This window comes from Amphiprion ocellaris, chromosome 13, assembly GCF_022539595.1.
Source record: "Amphiprion ocellaris isolate individual 3 ecotype Okinawa chromosome 13, ASM2253959v1, whole genome shotgun sequence".
Taxonomy (NCBI): Eukaryota; Metazoa; Chordata; class Actinopteri; family Pomacentridae; genus Amphiprion; species Amphiprion ocellaris.
Genome location: NC_072778.1, coordinates 28,742,156 through 28,756,273, shown reverse-complemented (window position 1 = coordinate 28,756,273; position 14,118 = coordinate 28,742,156). Strand labels below are relative to the sequence as shown.

At 39.8% G+C, this 14,118-nt stretch overlaps 1 protein-coding gene and 3 non-coding genes across 4 annotated transcripts in view; all 4 read left to right on the top strand.

Annotated features, from left to right (window-relative positions):
• Positions 1-141: 141 nt before the first annotated feature.
• polr1a (RNA polymerase I subunit A) overlaps positions 142-14,118 on the top strand; it is a 38,250-nt gene continuing 24,273 nt past the window's right edge. The window contains exons 1-20 of the mRNA XM_023288940.3: positions 142-328; positions 1,053-1,161; positions 3,552-3,647; positions 3,748-3,897; positions 4,122-4,232; positions 4,376-4,461; positions 6,047-6,135; positions 6,553-6,633; positions 6,922-7,039; positions 7,271-7,412; positions 7,558-7,719; positions 7,926-8,048; positions 8,191-8,418; positions 8,494-8,601; positions 8,697-8,843; positions 10,118-10,309; positions 10,447-10,596; positions 10,838-11,021; positions 11,175-11,257; positions 12,718-12,876. Of these exons, the coding sequence (XP_023144708.2) occupies positions 252-328; positions 1,053-1,161; positions 3,552-3,647; positions 3,748-3,897; positions 4,122-4,232; positions 4,376-4,461; positions 6,047-6,135; positions 6,553-6,633; positions 6,922-7,039; positions 7,271-7,412; positions 7,558-7,719; positions 7,926-8,048; positions 8,191-8,418; positions 8,494-8,601; positions 8,697-8,843; positions 10,118-10,309; positions 10,447-10,596; positions 10,838-11,021; positions 11,175-11,257; positions 12,718-12,876 (2,595 nt within the window). The 5' untranslated portion in view covers positions 142-251. The remainder of the gene's footprint in view (positions 329-1,052; positions 1,162-3,551; positions 3,648-3,747; positions 3,898-4,121; positions 4,233-4,375; positions 4,462-6,046; positions 6,136-6,552; positions 6,634-6,921; positions 7,040-7,270; positions 7,413-7,557; positions 7,720-7,925; positions 8,049-8,190; positions 8,419-8,493; positions 8,602-8,696; positions 8,844-10,117; positions 10,310-10,446; positions 10,597-10,837; positions 11,022-11,174; positions 11,258-12,717; positions 12,877-14,118) is intronic.
• On the top strand, positions 5,047-5,183 carry LOC111581000 (small nucleolar RNA SNORA5). Its single transcript, XR_002747218.2, has one exon. It is a non-coding gene; the product is annotated as a small nucleolar RNA SNORA5 (small nucleolar RNA).
• Positions 9,099-9,235, top strand: LOC111580999 (small nucleolar RNA SNORA5). The gene has a single exon (XR_002747217.1). It is a non-coding gene; the product is annotated as a small nucleolar RNA SNORA5 (small nucleolar RNA).
• LOC111580998 (small nucleolar RNA SNORA5) lies at positions 11,421-11,557 on the top strand. Its single transcript, XR_002747216.1, has one exon. It is a non-coding gene; the product is annotated as a small nucleolar RNA SNORA5 (small nucleolar RNA).

Below are 14,118 nucleotides of genomic sequence, written 5' to 3'. Positions count from 1 at the left end.
ATTACACTTTATATCTTCATATATAGCCATATAAAGTAATTGTAATTCAATATGGTAAATTTAAAATAATACATTCAAAATATCTGTAGATAAAATTTGTTATCTGTATGCGTGTCCCCCCCCCCCTCTATTGTGAAGTGTAGTCTTGCGATCCCACGTGTGAAACAGGAGGAATTGCGTCTCATGTGGTTGAACTTTTCGCCATGAAGTTGTTTCAATAAAGGCAACAAAGGTCTCCGTTAGTCTCCGAAATGTTGTTCGGAAAAGAAGTGCCATGGCGGCGCCTGGAGGGAATGTCGTTCGGCATGTACTCCGCCGAGGAGCTCCGGTGAGAGGAAGCGTGTGTTAGCTTTTAGCTGTATATGCTACAGTGGACTTCAAAACAACACGCATGCTCATGGCTGCTTCTTATAACTGCACTTTACTGGTCTAAAAAAAGATGAAATGCACATTTTAGCTAAGAGGTGCTGTCACTGTTACTGTTAGATTTATTTAGTTTGCTTTAAACATGATGCATTTGTAGCAACTGTGATTAACAGACGGGTAAAATATACAAGTTATCCACCTGTCTCTTTGGTTTTATAAACGTTTTAATAGGGAAACTGTCTTAGATTAAACACTGAATACGAACGTCTGGAAAAGATGCTTGTTATTGTTCAATACATGAATGATAGAGTTTAAGAGCTGTTGGAAATCCAGAATAATTGTGAAAGAAGTACTAGTGCATTTTTGTTCTTATTTTATTAAATTATACTTTCGTGTATTCTGTATTCATAACACGTAATGGCAAATACTACAAGCCTTTACTGATTATATTTTTGAAGATTACGGCTCATAGCTCATGGAAATCAGAAATCCAGTATCTCAAATTATTACAAAATTTCCTGTGATCAATTAAAAGGTAGATTTACGACACATAAATGTCTGAAAAGATTTATACTTGCTACGAGGTTGGAGCTCTTCAACCACAAATTACTCCGTCCATGTGGCGTGGCAGTATTAAACTTATTCACAGTGTTCTAATTCTTTGCACATTTTTATGTCCTGTTCAGGAAGTTGAGTGTGAAGACGATCACTAACTCCAGGTTCCTCGATGCTGTCGGGAATGTGGCTCCAAACAGCCTGTATGATCTGGCCCTCGGACCAGCAGACAACAAAGAGGTAAAATAATTCAAATTTTATTACAAAGACCCCACTCCGACATGTAGTCCTTTTTATTGCTATGACAGTAAATTAATTTGTCCACTTTTCCATAAAAGTTGCGGCAGCAATCACAATCAGAATCAGCTTTAATGGCCAAGTAGGGAAACAACATACAAGGAATTTGGTTTTGGCTGTTGGTGTCACCCTAGGAATAAGGAAAGAGAATGATAAAAAAAAACTGTAGAAAGAAGAAGAGAAAAATAGTAGTAATAGTAATATATACAGGTATTTACAAAGCTAGAAATAAATATATAAACACAGTGATGCAAAAATGATAGTTGCTAGAGTGACAATACAGTGCAAAAAACAGACAATACTGTTCTTAGTGCAAAAAATAATGTACATAGACACTGGTATATTGTCCAGGTGTGGAGAAATGGCTCAGCTGTTTGTTAGGGTGATGGCAGTGGGGAAGAAGCTGTAACAAACAAATTCCTAGGGACCCCAGGGTCGAGGCGGCCATCTGCGGCGCCATCTTGCGTTTTTAATTTTCAGTCTCAGCAGGTCAGATCTGGCAACATTTCTGTGTCACTTCCAACACAGCACAAATCTGAGCTGCATGCAGTCCCATTAACAGGTAGGCATGCACAAGTGACAGTGCTTTATGTTGTTTCAAGTGATTTTTAGAAGACTTTAATAAAGTTTAACACCAATATTTGTCCAAAAACATCACACACAAGACTTGAAAGACATGGTTTACACTTCAGAATCTTAAAACGCCTATCTCATTCTGTTTGCGCTATAATTTCACATCTATTACAACCCACCAGTAATGTCTGTGATCCTGGTTTTGACAAAATATTAACAGAAGCTGAAGTTTAATTTGTCGCTTCCAGCTGTTTTTAGGAATCTTTCCTCTGAGTTTATTAAATAGCTGCAGCATCAAAAAGCAGCAGGATCCATATAATCATCTTCAAACAGAGAGAGCTGCACACAACTATGCAGCAGTAATTTTATTAATTGCTTATAATTATAAATTATTGCAGACATGGAGACATGACAGGATCAATCAGAATCTAACAGCAAGTCACACACACTCACAGTGAATAAGTTGCAGTTAAATCGAGTTTTACCTAGCAGCTGTAAATTTTGGCCATTGATTATTCGGACAGTCTGGTAATCTTGCTGTTGGTTTGGATGTAGTCTTTTGTTTATTAACACAGTACAAGGGGTCCTCGGTTTACGACGTCCTCGACCTACAGCGTTTCGTTGTTACATCCGAACTGGTTACGTGAACTAGTTGGTGAGTGGAGCGGATGAATACGTCGTCATGCAGCCCGATAACACGGCTTTGTTTTGTTTGTGTTTTGTGCTACATTCACTAACTTCTTGCCCTTCATTGTTGCTCCCAAGCATAAGTCAGACTCTTGTGATGGCAGTGCTTCAAAGAAAAGGAAAACCATCTCCATGTGTGCTGTCTTCACTGCAATGTAAAGCTGCGGCTGTCCAACTAGTTAAACTAACGCTTGCAAAATGAATCGTGAGTCGTAGCAAACTTGACTTCTTTACTGTGGCTCTTGATACACATTACAAACAGAGTGAAATCTGCCACAAAAACAGAATAAAACAACATAAATACAATAAATCCTTTTAACTGAACCAGTCAGTCTAAAAATGAAGTTAATTACTTACGGCATTGCATCTGTGGCATTTACAAAGTAGAGAGCATCCAGAAAAGCACGTACGTGTGTAAAGCTACACATCAAAATAGTGGACGACTGTCAACAAACAACTTCAAAATAAAGGCTTTTTCAAAATAAAAGTACATCGATAGTTCTACCTTAAGGCCAACACACCATGGAAGTGAAATTAGATTTAATAAAACGCTCAGAAGAGATCGAAGCACCGACGGACATCAGTCAAGTTGTAAAAACAGTGCAACATATTCTGGTATCTTCTTGTAAAATGATTTATACATGCACAAAAGTCGTTGGTATTCACAGCTTTTATGAAGAACTGATTGATATCGTGATGCACGTAACGGCATTGTTTACATTTTCTCTGGAGTTCCGACTTACGGTGAAAATAGACTTACATGAATCTATATAAGTCGAGGACCCCCTGTATTATGTTTTGTACCTTACACTTGATGTATTGTCCAAATTCACCTGCTTTAACTTTAATAGACTGATGAAGTCGCCAGTGTTACTTGTTCAATACGTGAAAAGGGTTATGCGTTCTTTGTGTTTGTTACAAATCAGCAATGACCGTCTGTAACATGCTATAGATGAAGTCTGTTCAATATTACTGTCTGTAAAGTTCAAGTAACAAGAAGTACTCTATATGAATTCTCTGGCATGTATTCATATATATGTATGTATATTTTTCTCTCTTATTGTTTTTACCAGGTGTGTTCAACCTGCTGTCAGGATTTTAACAACTGTCCAGGACACCTTGGACATGTCGAGCTGCCTCTGCCCGTCTACAACCCACTGTTCTTTGATGTGAGCATTTCATGGACACATACATTCGAATAAATCAGTATTATTTGGTGTTAATGTGGCAACAATAGTCCTTAATGTTTGACCCTCTGTCTGCCATCAGAAACTCTACCTGCTGATCCGTGGCTCCTGTCTGGCGTGTCACACGTTAACGTGTCCCCGAGCTGCCATCCACCTGCTGCTGAACCAGCTCAAGTTAGTGGAACACGGAGCCATGCAGGAGGTCTACCAGTTAGAACAACTTCTCAACCAGGTGAGTTCATGCTTGCTGAAGCGAATCGTGGAAGTTGTTGCACAGACGGAGTGTGCTGCTGAAAGTAAAGCAGTAATTATGGTGGATGTTGTGCAGATGAGTTGGATAAGATTAGGTATTTCCATAGTGAGAATGTATGTATTTGTCTTTCACTTGATTATGGATTGGTCTTGGGCTCTGTTGATTCTTTAATTATTAATTAGTTTGAACTTTTTGTGTGTTAGCAACTGGAGGAGAATCCTAAAGCTACTGGCGATGAGATCGAGCTGTGGCTAAGGGAGTTCACAGATGCCGTAGTTGGGGAGAAAACTGAAGCTTCTGCAAACGTGAAGCCTGTAAGTACACCTTTCCAAACGTGTACAAAGCCGTGTTCTGAATCCCATGGAACTACATGTCAAATATATTGTTGTATTGCCATTCTTTTCAACTGTACTAGAGAACAAGAACACTGACCTGATTTTCTGTCTGTTTTTGTCAGATTAAACACTTGGTTGAGAAGAAGTGCAGTCTGATAAATGAGTTTTGGAGTGTCCAGATGAAAACTAGGAAGTGCCCTCACTGCAGGTAACCTAACTGTTAATTCTCATTCAATGTTGGTCTTAAGTACTGTAAAAGTCAGAGCTTAAAGGGTTGTTTGGTTTCTTTGAAAGGAGTTGAAGGAGGTACTTACTCATAGTCGGCTTATTATTTACATTGGATAGCAGAGGGTCGGCCACCGGTTTGAAGAAGCACACAGTAGGATTAGCATGGAAGCTAACCAATGAAAATGAATGCTCATCTAAATAAGCAATCCCTGTTTAAGTGTATGCTATATTTACAGTATTTTCACTGCTTTACCTTTAGATAAAAGAGGAATTAAAGCTGTTATATCTGCAGAGCCACCAAACTCAAAAAGTGGAATTTTACTTCAGAGAACTCTGGTCTTCCTGCTGCCTTAATCATTTAGCTTGTGTTTTTCTGATTTTGGTGGTTTCAGGCATTAGTTTGGATCTGACCCAACCCTAAAATTAACAACGTGGTAGTGTTTTCATTACACTTGTATATCTGGAGGCCTGTTTAAAGCACCTTCATGAACATTTTCTGTCATTCAGACACACACAAGGACGCCATAGGGAGATTAATCCACAGTAAACAGAACATTTAGAAGTTTGCAGCCTTGTCAAATTCAGTGCTTCCTCCTCAGTGGATGCCACTGGCCAAAACGGCTGCCACAGTGAAGGTGTAGTTCATGGGCCCCGCAGTGTCCCAACGTGACCTCTGGGGATAAATATGTACTACACACAAATGCTGAGTGTGTTATGGGCTGTTCTGTGTTCAGTGCGACTAGTCTGCTAACCGGTTAACCCTTTAAATCCCACAGGAGCAGCGCCGCTCCCATTTTACGAGCGCTCTTTAAATTACCGTAACTCCTCAACCATTTGCGCTAGAGAGAAAATTCAAACCGTTCCTGAAAGAAAAGCAGATGCACTTTACGGGGTATTATGGTACATCTAAGGAACCACGTGCAACGACGTCCATCACAAAATCCCAGGCGAGCAGCGGCGCTCCCATTTTAATATTTTAAAATAAAATGTTTGTAAATATTTATTATAGTTCATATTTTACATGTTTTTTGTCTAATATTTTGTTCACGTTCAACTCCAGTTCCTAATTTAGTAAAATCCTGAAAAATCAAAGGTAATTTTAGTTTTTTTTTCCACTTTAAAGTATTGTTAGATTGTCTAAACACATAGTTTATGTCAGATTTTGCCAGATATATAAAGCTTAGCTTGTTCTGAAAAAAGGGTAAAAGCAATCACTCATAGTATGATTTCTGACTCTTTTACAGCCGAAATAAAAAAGTCCAGGCGGCCTGTATGACCCTTGGGTGTTAAAGGGTTAATACTGCTTCGTTACGCTTCAATCAGCATTACCTAACCAGTAACTAGAGGTGGACAGGTGTCACACAGTCTTATTTGAAAGAAACCGAACCACAGAAACCTTTAACCATCCATCTTGTGCCGTGACTTATAATAACATCAGTGTTACTAAAGCGAAGGTTGTTTACACAAAAACACCCAAAAATGCATTTGGCGTGGTACCATTATGTTGTATAAAGTTAAATTCCTTGTTGTGTTTTTAATGCTGTAATCATGTTCATTGTGTGTAGAAGCGGCAGGTCAACAGTCCGCCGTGAACACAACAGTAAGCTGATCGTCACGATGCCGTCAGGAGCACAAAGCAGCGGCGAAACTGATGGTAAGAAAAACATTTAGATGCTCACATTTCACATGTCCAACTACCTGAAAATACAGGCTAGATAGATAAAACACAAGCAAACCAACAAAGCAAATTCGTCAGTTTGACAACACATCTGCAGCGTGTGAGGAAGAAGATTGAACACTGTCCAGGTGGATAAAACACAAACATGGCATTTCTTTTAATTATAACTTGGCACTGACAGTAGTTTTGCAGCCTCTCACTTGTTTCCAGTGGTTTTTAGTATTATTTTATTAGTACGTGAACATGAAGGGGAAAAAACAGATGAGAAGGAACCGTGTTATTTCTTTGTTTTTGTGGTACTTCTATGTAGTCTGTAACTCTGAACAAATACGGAACACCTACCTCTACATACTGGATGTGCGTACAATAAATAGATCTTTCCTCTCTTTGCAGAGGATCTGATGGCTGGAAAGAGAGTCTACCTGACTGCCAGTACAGCCAGAGAACACGTCAACAAGCTGTGGGAAAAAGAAGGTGAGCAACAACATCCAGTCAGCATGTGCTTAAACCATTTCAGGGCCAGATTACCTCATATTTTAACATTTAAAATTGAATATTTAAGTGAAACATGTCCTTAGAAGGGCCACATGCCTCTTCACTAGTTGTAAATGTCTGAAGACCGTAATAAAGATGTGTAGCTGATGTGTTTTTTACTTATTTTTGTCATCAGTTTTTCCTTGAAGTGCTTTAAACTGGTATTAAAAGTCCTGTTAGAAGGAACTAATTTTGAAATCTAAACCTTTTCTCCTCCTCTGCTTCCAGGTTTCTTCTTGAAGCGTCTGTTCTCGGGGCTGGAGGAAAGCACTGGATCAAAGAAGGGAGACAAGGGTTTCTGTCCGGACCTGTTTTTCCTGGAGCTGCTGCTGGTCACACCTTGCAGGTACAATGAAAACATGGACACTGGTGTATCATTAAAAGAACCACAGGTGACATTAAGACTGACAAATTAGTAGAAACAGCATCCTTTGTAATGTAAAATTGCACTGCAACATAAATGACCTTTCCCAATATATGAACTCTTTGTGATGCTGTACAACCTTTCCTGTGCAAGTTGAGCTTTATGTTGAATATATATGATGTAAGCTGAGGCTGTGACCATCTAATCTGTCAGGTATCGTCCAATCAATCGACTGGGTGACCAGATGTTCACCAACGGCCAGACAGTCAACATGCAGGCCGTCATGAAGGACTGTGGAGTCATAAGGAAGCTGCTGGCTCTCATAGCGGGGGAGAAAAACACAGAGGAGGCAGAGGTAAGATGACGTCTGAATGTAACAGGTTAAAAACTCCCGCTGCCTCTTGAAAAAATAAATGAAGGCAGCTAATGTGAATAAATCCAGCTGTAACATCTTGTTTCTGTGACACAGATGTAGTTTAACATGCCACCCTTTTTTTCAGGCTCCAGAAGAGACAGACCAGACTTTTCTAGCTGCGGTGCCTGGACGTACGTTAACAGATAAACTATACAACATGTGGATCCGCCTACAGAGCCACGTTAACATTGTTTTTGACAGTGACATGGACAAACTGATGACAGAGAAATACCCTGGAATCAGACAGGTACACATATAGTTTTAACAGGATGGTGTAGCAGCACCTGTCCACTACTTTCTGCAATACTTACTCAGTAAAATAACTGACTTGATCTGCAGCATGATGCAGTTAATCATAAAAACACAACCTTGTACGAAGATAAGCATCATTTAAATAACCTTTACATTATCTTTTCTATAAAGATATACCTGTCGTCTCCTCTCTCATGCTAGATCCTTGAGAAGAAGGATGGATTGTTCCGGAAACACATGATGGGCAAACGAGTGGATTATGCTGCCAGATCTGTCATCTGTCCAGACATGTACATAGGAACCAATGAGATAGGAATACCAATGGTACGTCTGACTCTCGTTCAGGTTTTCCCACAAGACCAAGTAGCTAACCGTCTCCAGGGGAAATATAAATATTGTGACGATTGATCACCAGAGATCCAACAATAAAACAAACTCTCCTGCCTCTTTTTCTGTCTTTGTGCAGGTCTTTGCCACCAAGCTGACCTACCCTCAGCCAGTCACTCCATGGAACGTGAAGGAGCTTCGTCAGGCCGTCATTAATGGGCCCAACGTCCACCCTGGAGCCTCCATGGTGATAAACGAGGATGGCAGGAGGACCATCCTTTCAGCTGCCAACCTCGCACAGAGGGAGGCGGTTGCCAAGGAACTGCTGACACCTTCTCCAGGTCCACAAAAGATGCCCATGAAGATAGTAAGTCAGGTGATTATGACCGCAGTATTCACAGATAGAAACACTTCCTAACTTTTCTGGCTTTTTTGTCTGTAGGTGAATCGTCATATCAAGAATGGAGATGTTTTGTTACTTAACAGACAACCAACTCTGCACAGACCCTCCATACAAGCCCACTGTGCTCGCATCTTACCAGGAGAGAAGGTAACATCTCATCTCTGCCGCATCTTTTATTACTGAGCCTTTTTCCCCAATATGATGGATAACTAACTGTCCTTTATCTCACCTTGGTGTCACAGGTTCTAAGACTCCATTATGCCAACTGCAAGGCATACAACGCTGACTTTGATGGGGATGAAATGAATGCTCACTTCCCTCAGAGTGAGCTGGGCAGAGCAGAGGCCTACATGTTAGTCAGCACTAACCAGCAGTACCTCGTCCCCAAGGTGTGTATTTATATACAAACTGTACATGGAAGACTTCTGGAGTGTAACACAGCTTGGCACAGTCCTAAACTGTCAGCTGATTGGGTTTCTAAGGTTTTAGACTGAGTTAAAGATGTGGTGTTTGTTAGTGTTTTCATTACACATGTATATCTGGAGGCCTGTATAAAGCATCTTCATGAGCATTTTCTGTTATTCAGACACACACACGGAGGCTATTAGAAGACTATTCCCCAGTAAACAGAACATTTAGAAGTTTGCAGCCTTGTCAAATTCAGTGCTTCCTCCTCAGTGGATGCCGCTGGCCAAAATGGCTGCCACAGTGAAGGTGTAGTTCATGGGCCCCGCAGTGTCCCAACATGACCTCTGGGGATAAATATGTACTACACACAAATGCTGAGTGTGTTATGGGCTGTTCTGTGTTCAGTGCGACTAGTCTGCTGACTTGTTAATACTGCTTTGTGACGCTTCAATCAGCATTACTTAACCAGTAACTAGAGGTGGGCAGTTGCTGAACACCAGTTAAGTTCAAATAATGAATTATTTTAACTGGATTAATTCTTCTTGAAACAATCTTAGTTGCATTTAATTGTGCATAATTCAGACTCTGCTTTGATAAGATAAGTTAGTTTAATGTAGACCTGTGTTTGTATCAGCTAATAACAAGCCAACAGTTTAAAAAAACTTTTTTTCTCCACGTAATGTTTCATTAGCTTCTTCACTTTGCATGCATTTTATCTTATGTGGTCAAACGAGGAAGAAATAAAACTCCAGTTTATGCACAGTTGACCAGCAATGTGCATGTATAAAAACTAAGATAAGACCTTTATATTGTGCATGTTATAGGTTAATTATTTTTATACTGATGTTTAGCTCTAAAAATATGCCCAAGTACAAAACCAAATACACATCTGAAGCTGAAATTGATTGTTATTTTTGGCTTCAAATCGGCTAAAAGATACTGTTACATTTTGTGTAAAATTACATTTAAAAGCAATAAATATGCCTGTATTTACCTATATGATGTATTTTTGCAGCATTTTGGCTTTATTGGTTAGCACAGAGGAGATAGGAAGGAGATATGAGGAAAGAGAAGCAGTGAAGGTCCAGCTGGCTGGGAATTAAACCAGGGAATCTACTACTGACAGCATTTTAGTTCTCATGTTATGCCTCTAAACCCTCGGTCGTAGGTTTTGCTCCTCTGTGATCATGTATACGATATTTTTGATCTGATATTCATTGATTGCCACTCAGGTTTTTTCCTTTTCCCTCTTCAGGATGGTAAACCTTTGGCAGGTCTGATCCAGGACCACATGGTGTCAGGAACAAAGATGACCATACGAGGCTGCTTCTTCACCAGAGACCAGTACACTGAGCTGGTGTACCGAGGACTCACTGACAAACCAGGCAGAGTTAAGTTGCTGCCCCCAGCCATCCTCAAACCACAACGACTGTGGACAGGAAAACAGGTAACTGGACTTCATTAGACATTTCCATGACAGTGGAATTTGAAAGTAATGAAAGGAGGCATTTTGTCTCCATACAAGAAAAGAACATGATGTTATCTACGTATTGAATTCATCAATTCATCTGATGTTTCTTTCAGGTGGTGTCTACGCTGCTGCTGAATGTAATCCCAGAGAAAGCGGTGCCTCTTAACCTGGCTGGCAAATCAAAAATCCCCAGCAAAGCATGGATCCAAGTCCCACCACGAGCTGCTCCAGGATACAAACCTGACAGCATGTGTGACTCACAGGTACGAACACACACAAGGTGGAAAGACTTTCCACCTGGTCACTAGTGTTGTGTTATGTTAGATTGGTTTGGTGTGCTAAAACCTGCCTCCAAAATGAAAAATGCACTGCGCAAGCTTGGACATCAAGTTGGGCATTACAGGGTTTGGTGAGATTATACATTGAAGAAAGTCCAAAGTGAACTCAATTTTGTTTTTGTTTTTTTTTTATCCCATTTTCTTCCCTTTCTCTCCTGTTTCCCAGGTGGTGATCCGTCAGGGCGAGCTGTTAGTTGGTGTTCTGGACAAAGCTCACTATGGCTCCTCGGCCTACGGTTTGGTCCACTGCTGCTACGAGCTGTATGGAGGGGAGACCAGCGGCAAACTGCTCAGCTGCCTGGCTCGACTTTTCACTGCCTACCTGCAGCTATACAGAGGCTTCACCCTGAGTAAGAACCTCGACATAGTCACAAAGACATTTTATCTCCTGCAGCTACAACAGTAGCAGCACTATTATCAGCTCATGCTATGTCAGTTTTTCAATATAATTACTGAAGATATTAGAGGAATATTTGCTTACATCTTGTCTTGTCTCTGTCCAGGTGTGGAGGACATTTTAGTGAAACCAGGTGCCAACAACCGGAGGAAAAAAATCATTCAAGAATCATTGAAGTTTGGCACCAAAGTGAGTTGAAGCACCAGCTTATTCTGGTGAAATCAGATGTCTCATTGTGTCATAGTGTCTGTTCGCCTGTCTACAGCATCTTCATGAGCATTTTTTGTTATTCAGACACACACACGGAGGCCATAGGGAGACTATTCCACAGTAAACAAAACATTTAGAAGTTTGCAGCCTTGTCAAATTCAGTGCTTCCTCCTCAGTGGATGCCACTGGCCAAAATGGCTGCCACAGTGAAGGTGTAGTTCATGGGCCCCGCAGTGTCCCAACGTGACCTCTGGGGATAAATATGTACTACACACAGGTGGTACAGCTGAAGACTAGTGTTAGTGTGCCATGTCGTAACTGTTTTAACTGTATTAGGTGCAGTAAACTCACCTGTATATTTGAACCTTTTTATTACAACCAGCCGTGTGCAAGAGCAACGACATTTATTTGTCATTGGTCCTTTTTTCTGCAGAATTAGCAAGATTGTGTCAAGTCAGATTCACCAAAAACTGTATAAAGTTGTCATGAATTGTTAATTACACACAACTAAAAGTGTAATACACTGATACCGGTTTTGCCCCATTTTAGAGCATTACCACAAATGCAGAAACCATTTTGTTTCTGGAAGCCAAAACTGGATTTGGTGCCATTCTAAGCATTTCAAAAAATGTATTTATTCAGAACCAAAAGGTTTGTTCTTGTTGGGAGCCAGAAAATGCCAAGTCCTGAAATCATACTGTTGACAAGGGAAGCACAGCGGCAAAGTCTAAATAAAAAAAACAATCATTAGTAGGACATTGATTTTTTTTTTCTAGAGTCATTTGAAAAAGTATGTTGTTGAATAAAAGGCACTTATATTAAAGCAGTAGTTCCACAACAAATCTGTGGTTTCTGGTTCAAGAACCAAAAAAATTCTGGTGCGGACTCAGAGAATTTCATCCACAAAAATACTGAATAAGATTAAAGGCACCTTCACAGACCTGTAAATCAGCAGACAACTAAAACAAGCTTCGCTTTTTTGGACCATAAATGGTTTGATGTGTAGTTAGACTCTGAAAAACTGTTCTTCAAGCAAAGTCATGTATTGCTGATGTGAGACTTAACAATGTGCCTAAAAATGCCAAGAACAATGAAAATCTAAAAGGCTTTTCAATAAACTCAGAAGCTATCATAATAAACCTAATAATATGGAAAACAAAAACAATACACTTACGTTTTGTTTGGTTTATATTTTATTTTGGTTTATTTCAATGTTATTTAGCTGCAAAGTAATTTATACTATGACAATGTATTGTGTTGCTGGTTCTTGTATAAAACCTACTTTCTGTATTTTAACTACCACTAGGGGGCAGCAAAGTCTGATTATTTGCAAATTCAGCACATAGTGAATTTAAATACATCCTGAAATACAGTACTAAAGCAGTATAAGTCTTGTATTGTAGTAAAAATGAAATGGTCGTGCCCTTTCTGTTACTCAGGCCCTGCAGGCAGCGTTCAACCTGCCTTCTAATGTGGATCAAGCTGAGGCCCAGAGTCGCTGGCAGGACGCCCACCTCAACCCAGACCAGAGAGACTTCAGCATGGCCGACCACAAGTTCAAAGAAGTAGCCAACCAAGTGAACAACGATATCAACAAGGTAACCTGCTACTGCTACGTCCAGTACCACAACAACAACAACTACTGAGGATCAGTGCAGTAAATAATGACTGGCAGACAACTTATTTTAGCACATATTATCTTTATGGTGAAAGAGAGTAAAAAGAAGGCTGGTTCCACCTCAGGAGATCTCCCCAGAGACCAAGATATATTTTAGAAACTCTAGAAATAAACATTCGGTTCACTTAGTTCCTCTTTGATAGTTTCAGTCCTTTGGGTTTGCTGCAAGTTGAACTGAATGTTGAAAGAGAAAGCAGCAATGAGAGGACCAGACATGTTGGAGCAGTTCAACTAGATAACTTTAAAGTTCATTGACAAACCTCACAAATGATAAATGAGTGTGGTGACACAAAATCAAAGAAGAGATATAACAAATTTGCTAGTAGTTTCACCTACAGTGTCTTCAGAAAGCATTCAGACTCTTTCATTTTATGGCACACTTTGTCTTGCAGTTTTAGTTTTTAAATGTACAAAGATGACAGTTCCTCTATCATTCTACTCTCATACAACTACACAGAACCTACAACTGGACTTCTCTTGTATGTTGTTGAAGACGCTTCACCTTCAGCCAAGAGCCTGCTTCAGTTCTGAATAATGGAGAGTTCAGAATAAAAAGTCACTCCAGGTTACATGACGAATGGCCCATTAACAACCCAGAACCCGCATGCCTCCAGGTGTGAACTGTTGTGAAAACAGGTAGTCCTACAATAATAGCAGTAATCATGGTGTAGGGGCATGCCAGTTTACACATCCAAGGATGTGAATCTGTAAAGTCAGGAGATGTTTAACATCTTGAATCTCTCCTGACTTGGCAGATTCACATTAGCTGTGTGACCTGGAGTGACTCCCCATTAGTCAGTTAGAACTGAAGAAGCCTCTTGGATGAAAGTGAAACATCCTTGAAAACCTACAAGAGAAGTCCAGTTGATTTCTATTGAAGCTCCTACGATTACTGTGACATGGATGACTGAGAATCTACACAGACAACATTAGAAATGTTTCTGCATTTCTTAAAAAAAAAAAAAATAAAATAAAATAAAATAAAAAAAACTGAAATCTTTCTTTGACAAAAGTACTTTATAGAAGCTCCTTGGCAGTTTTGAGTCTTCTTGGATAAGCCATTACAGGCTTTGCTAAAATTTCCACCCCCAAAAAATAATTCTTGTTTTGTTATGATTGGTTATTGAGAGTAGATTGAATGTAAATATGCCAACATTATTCA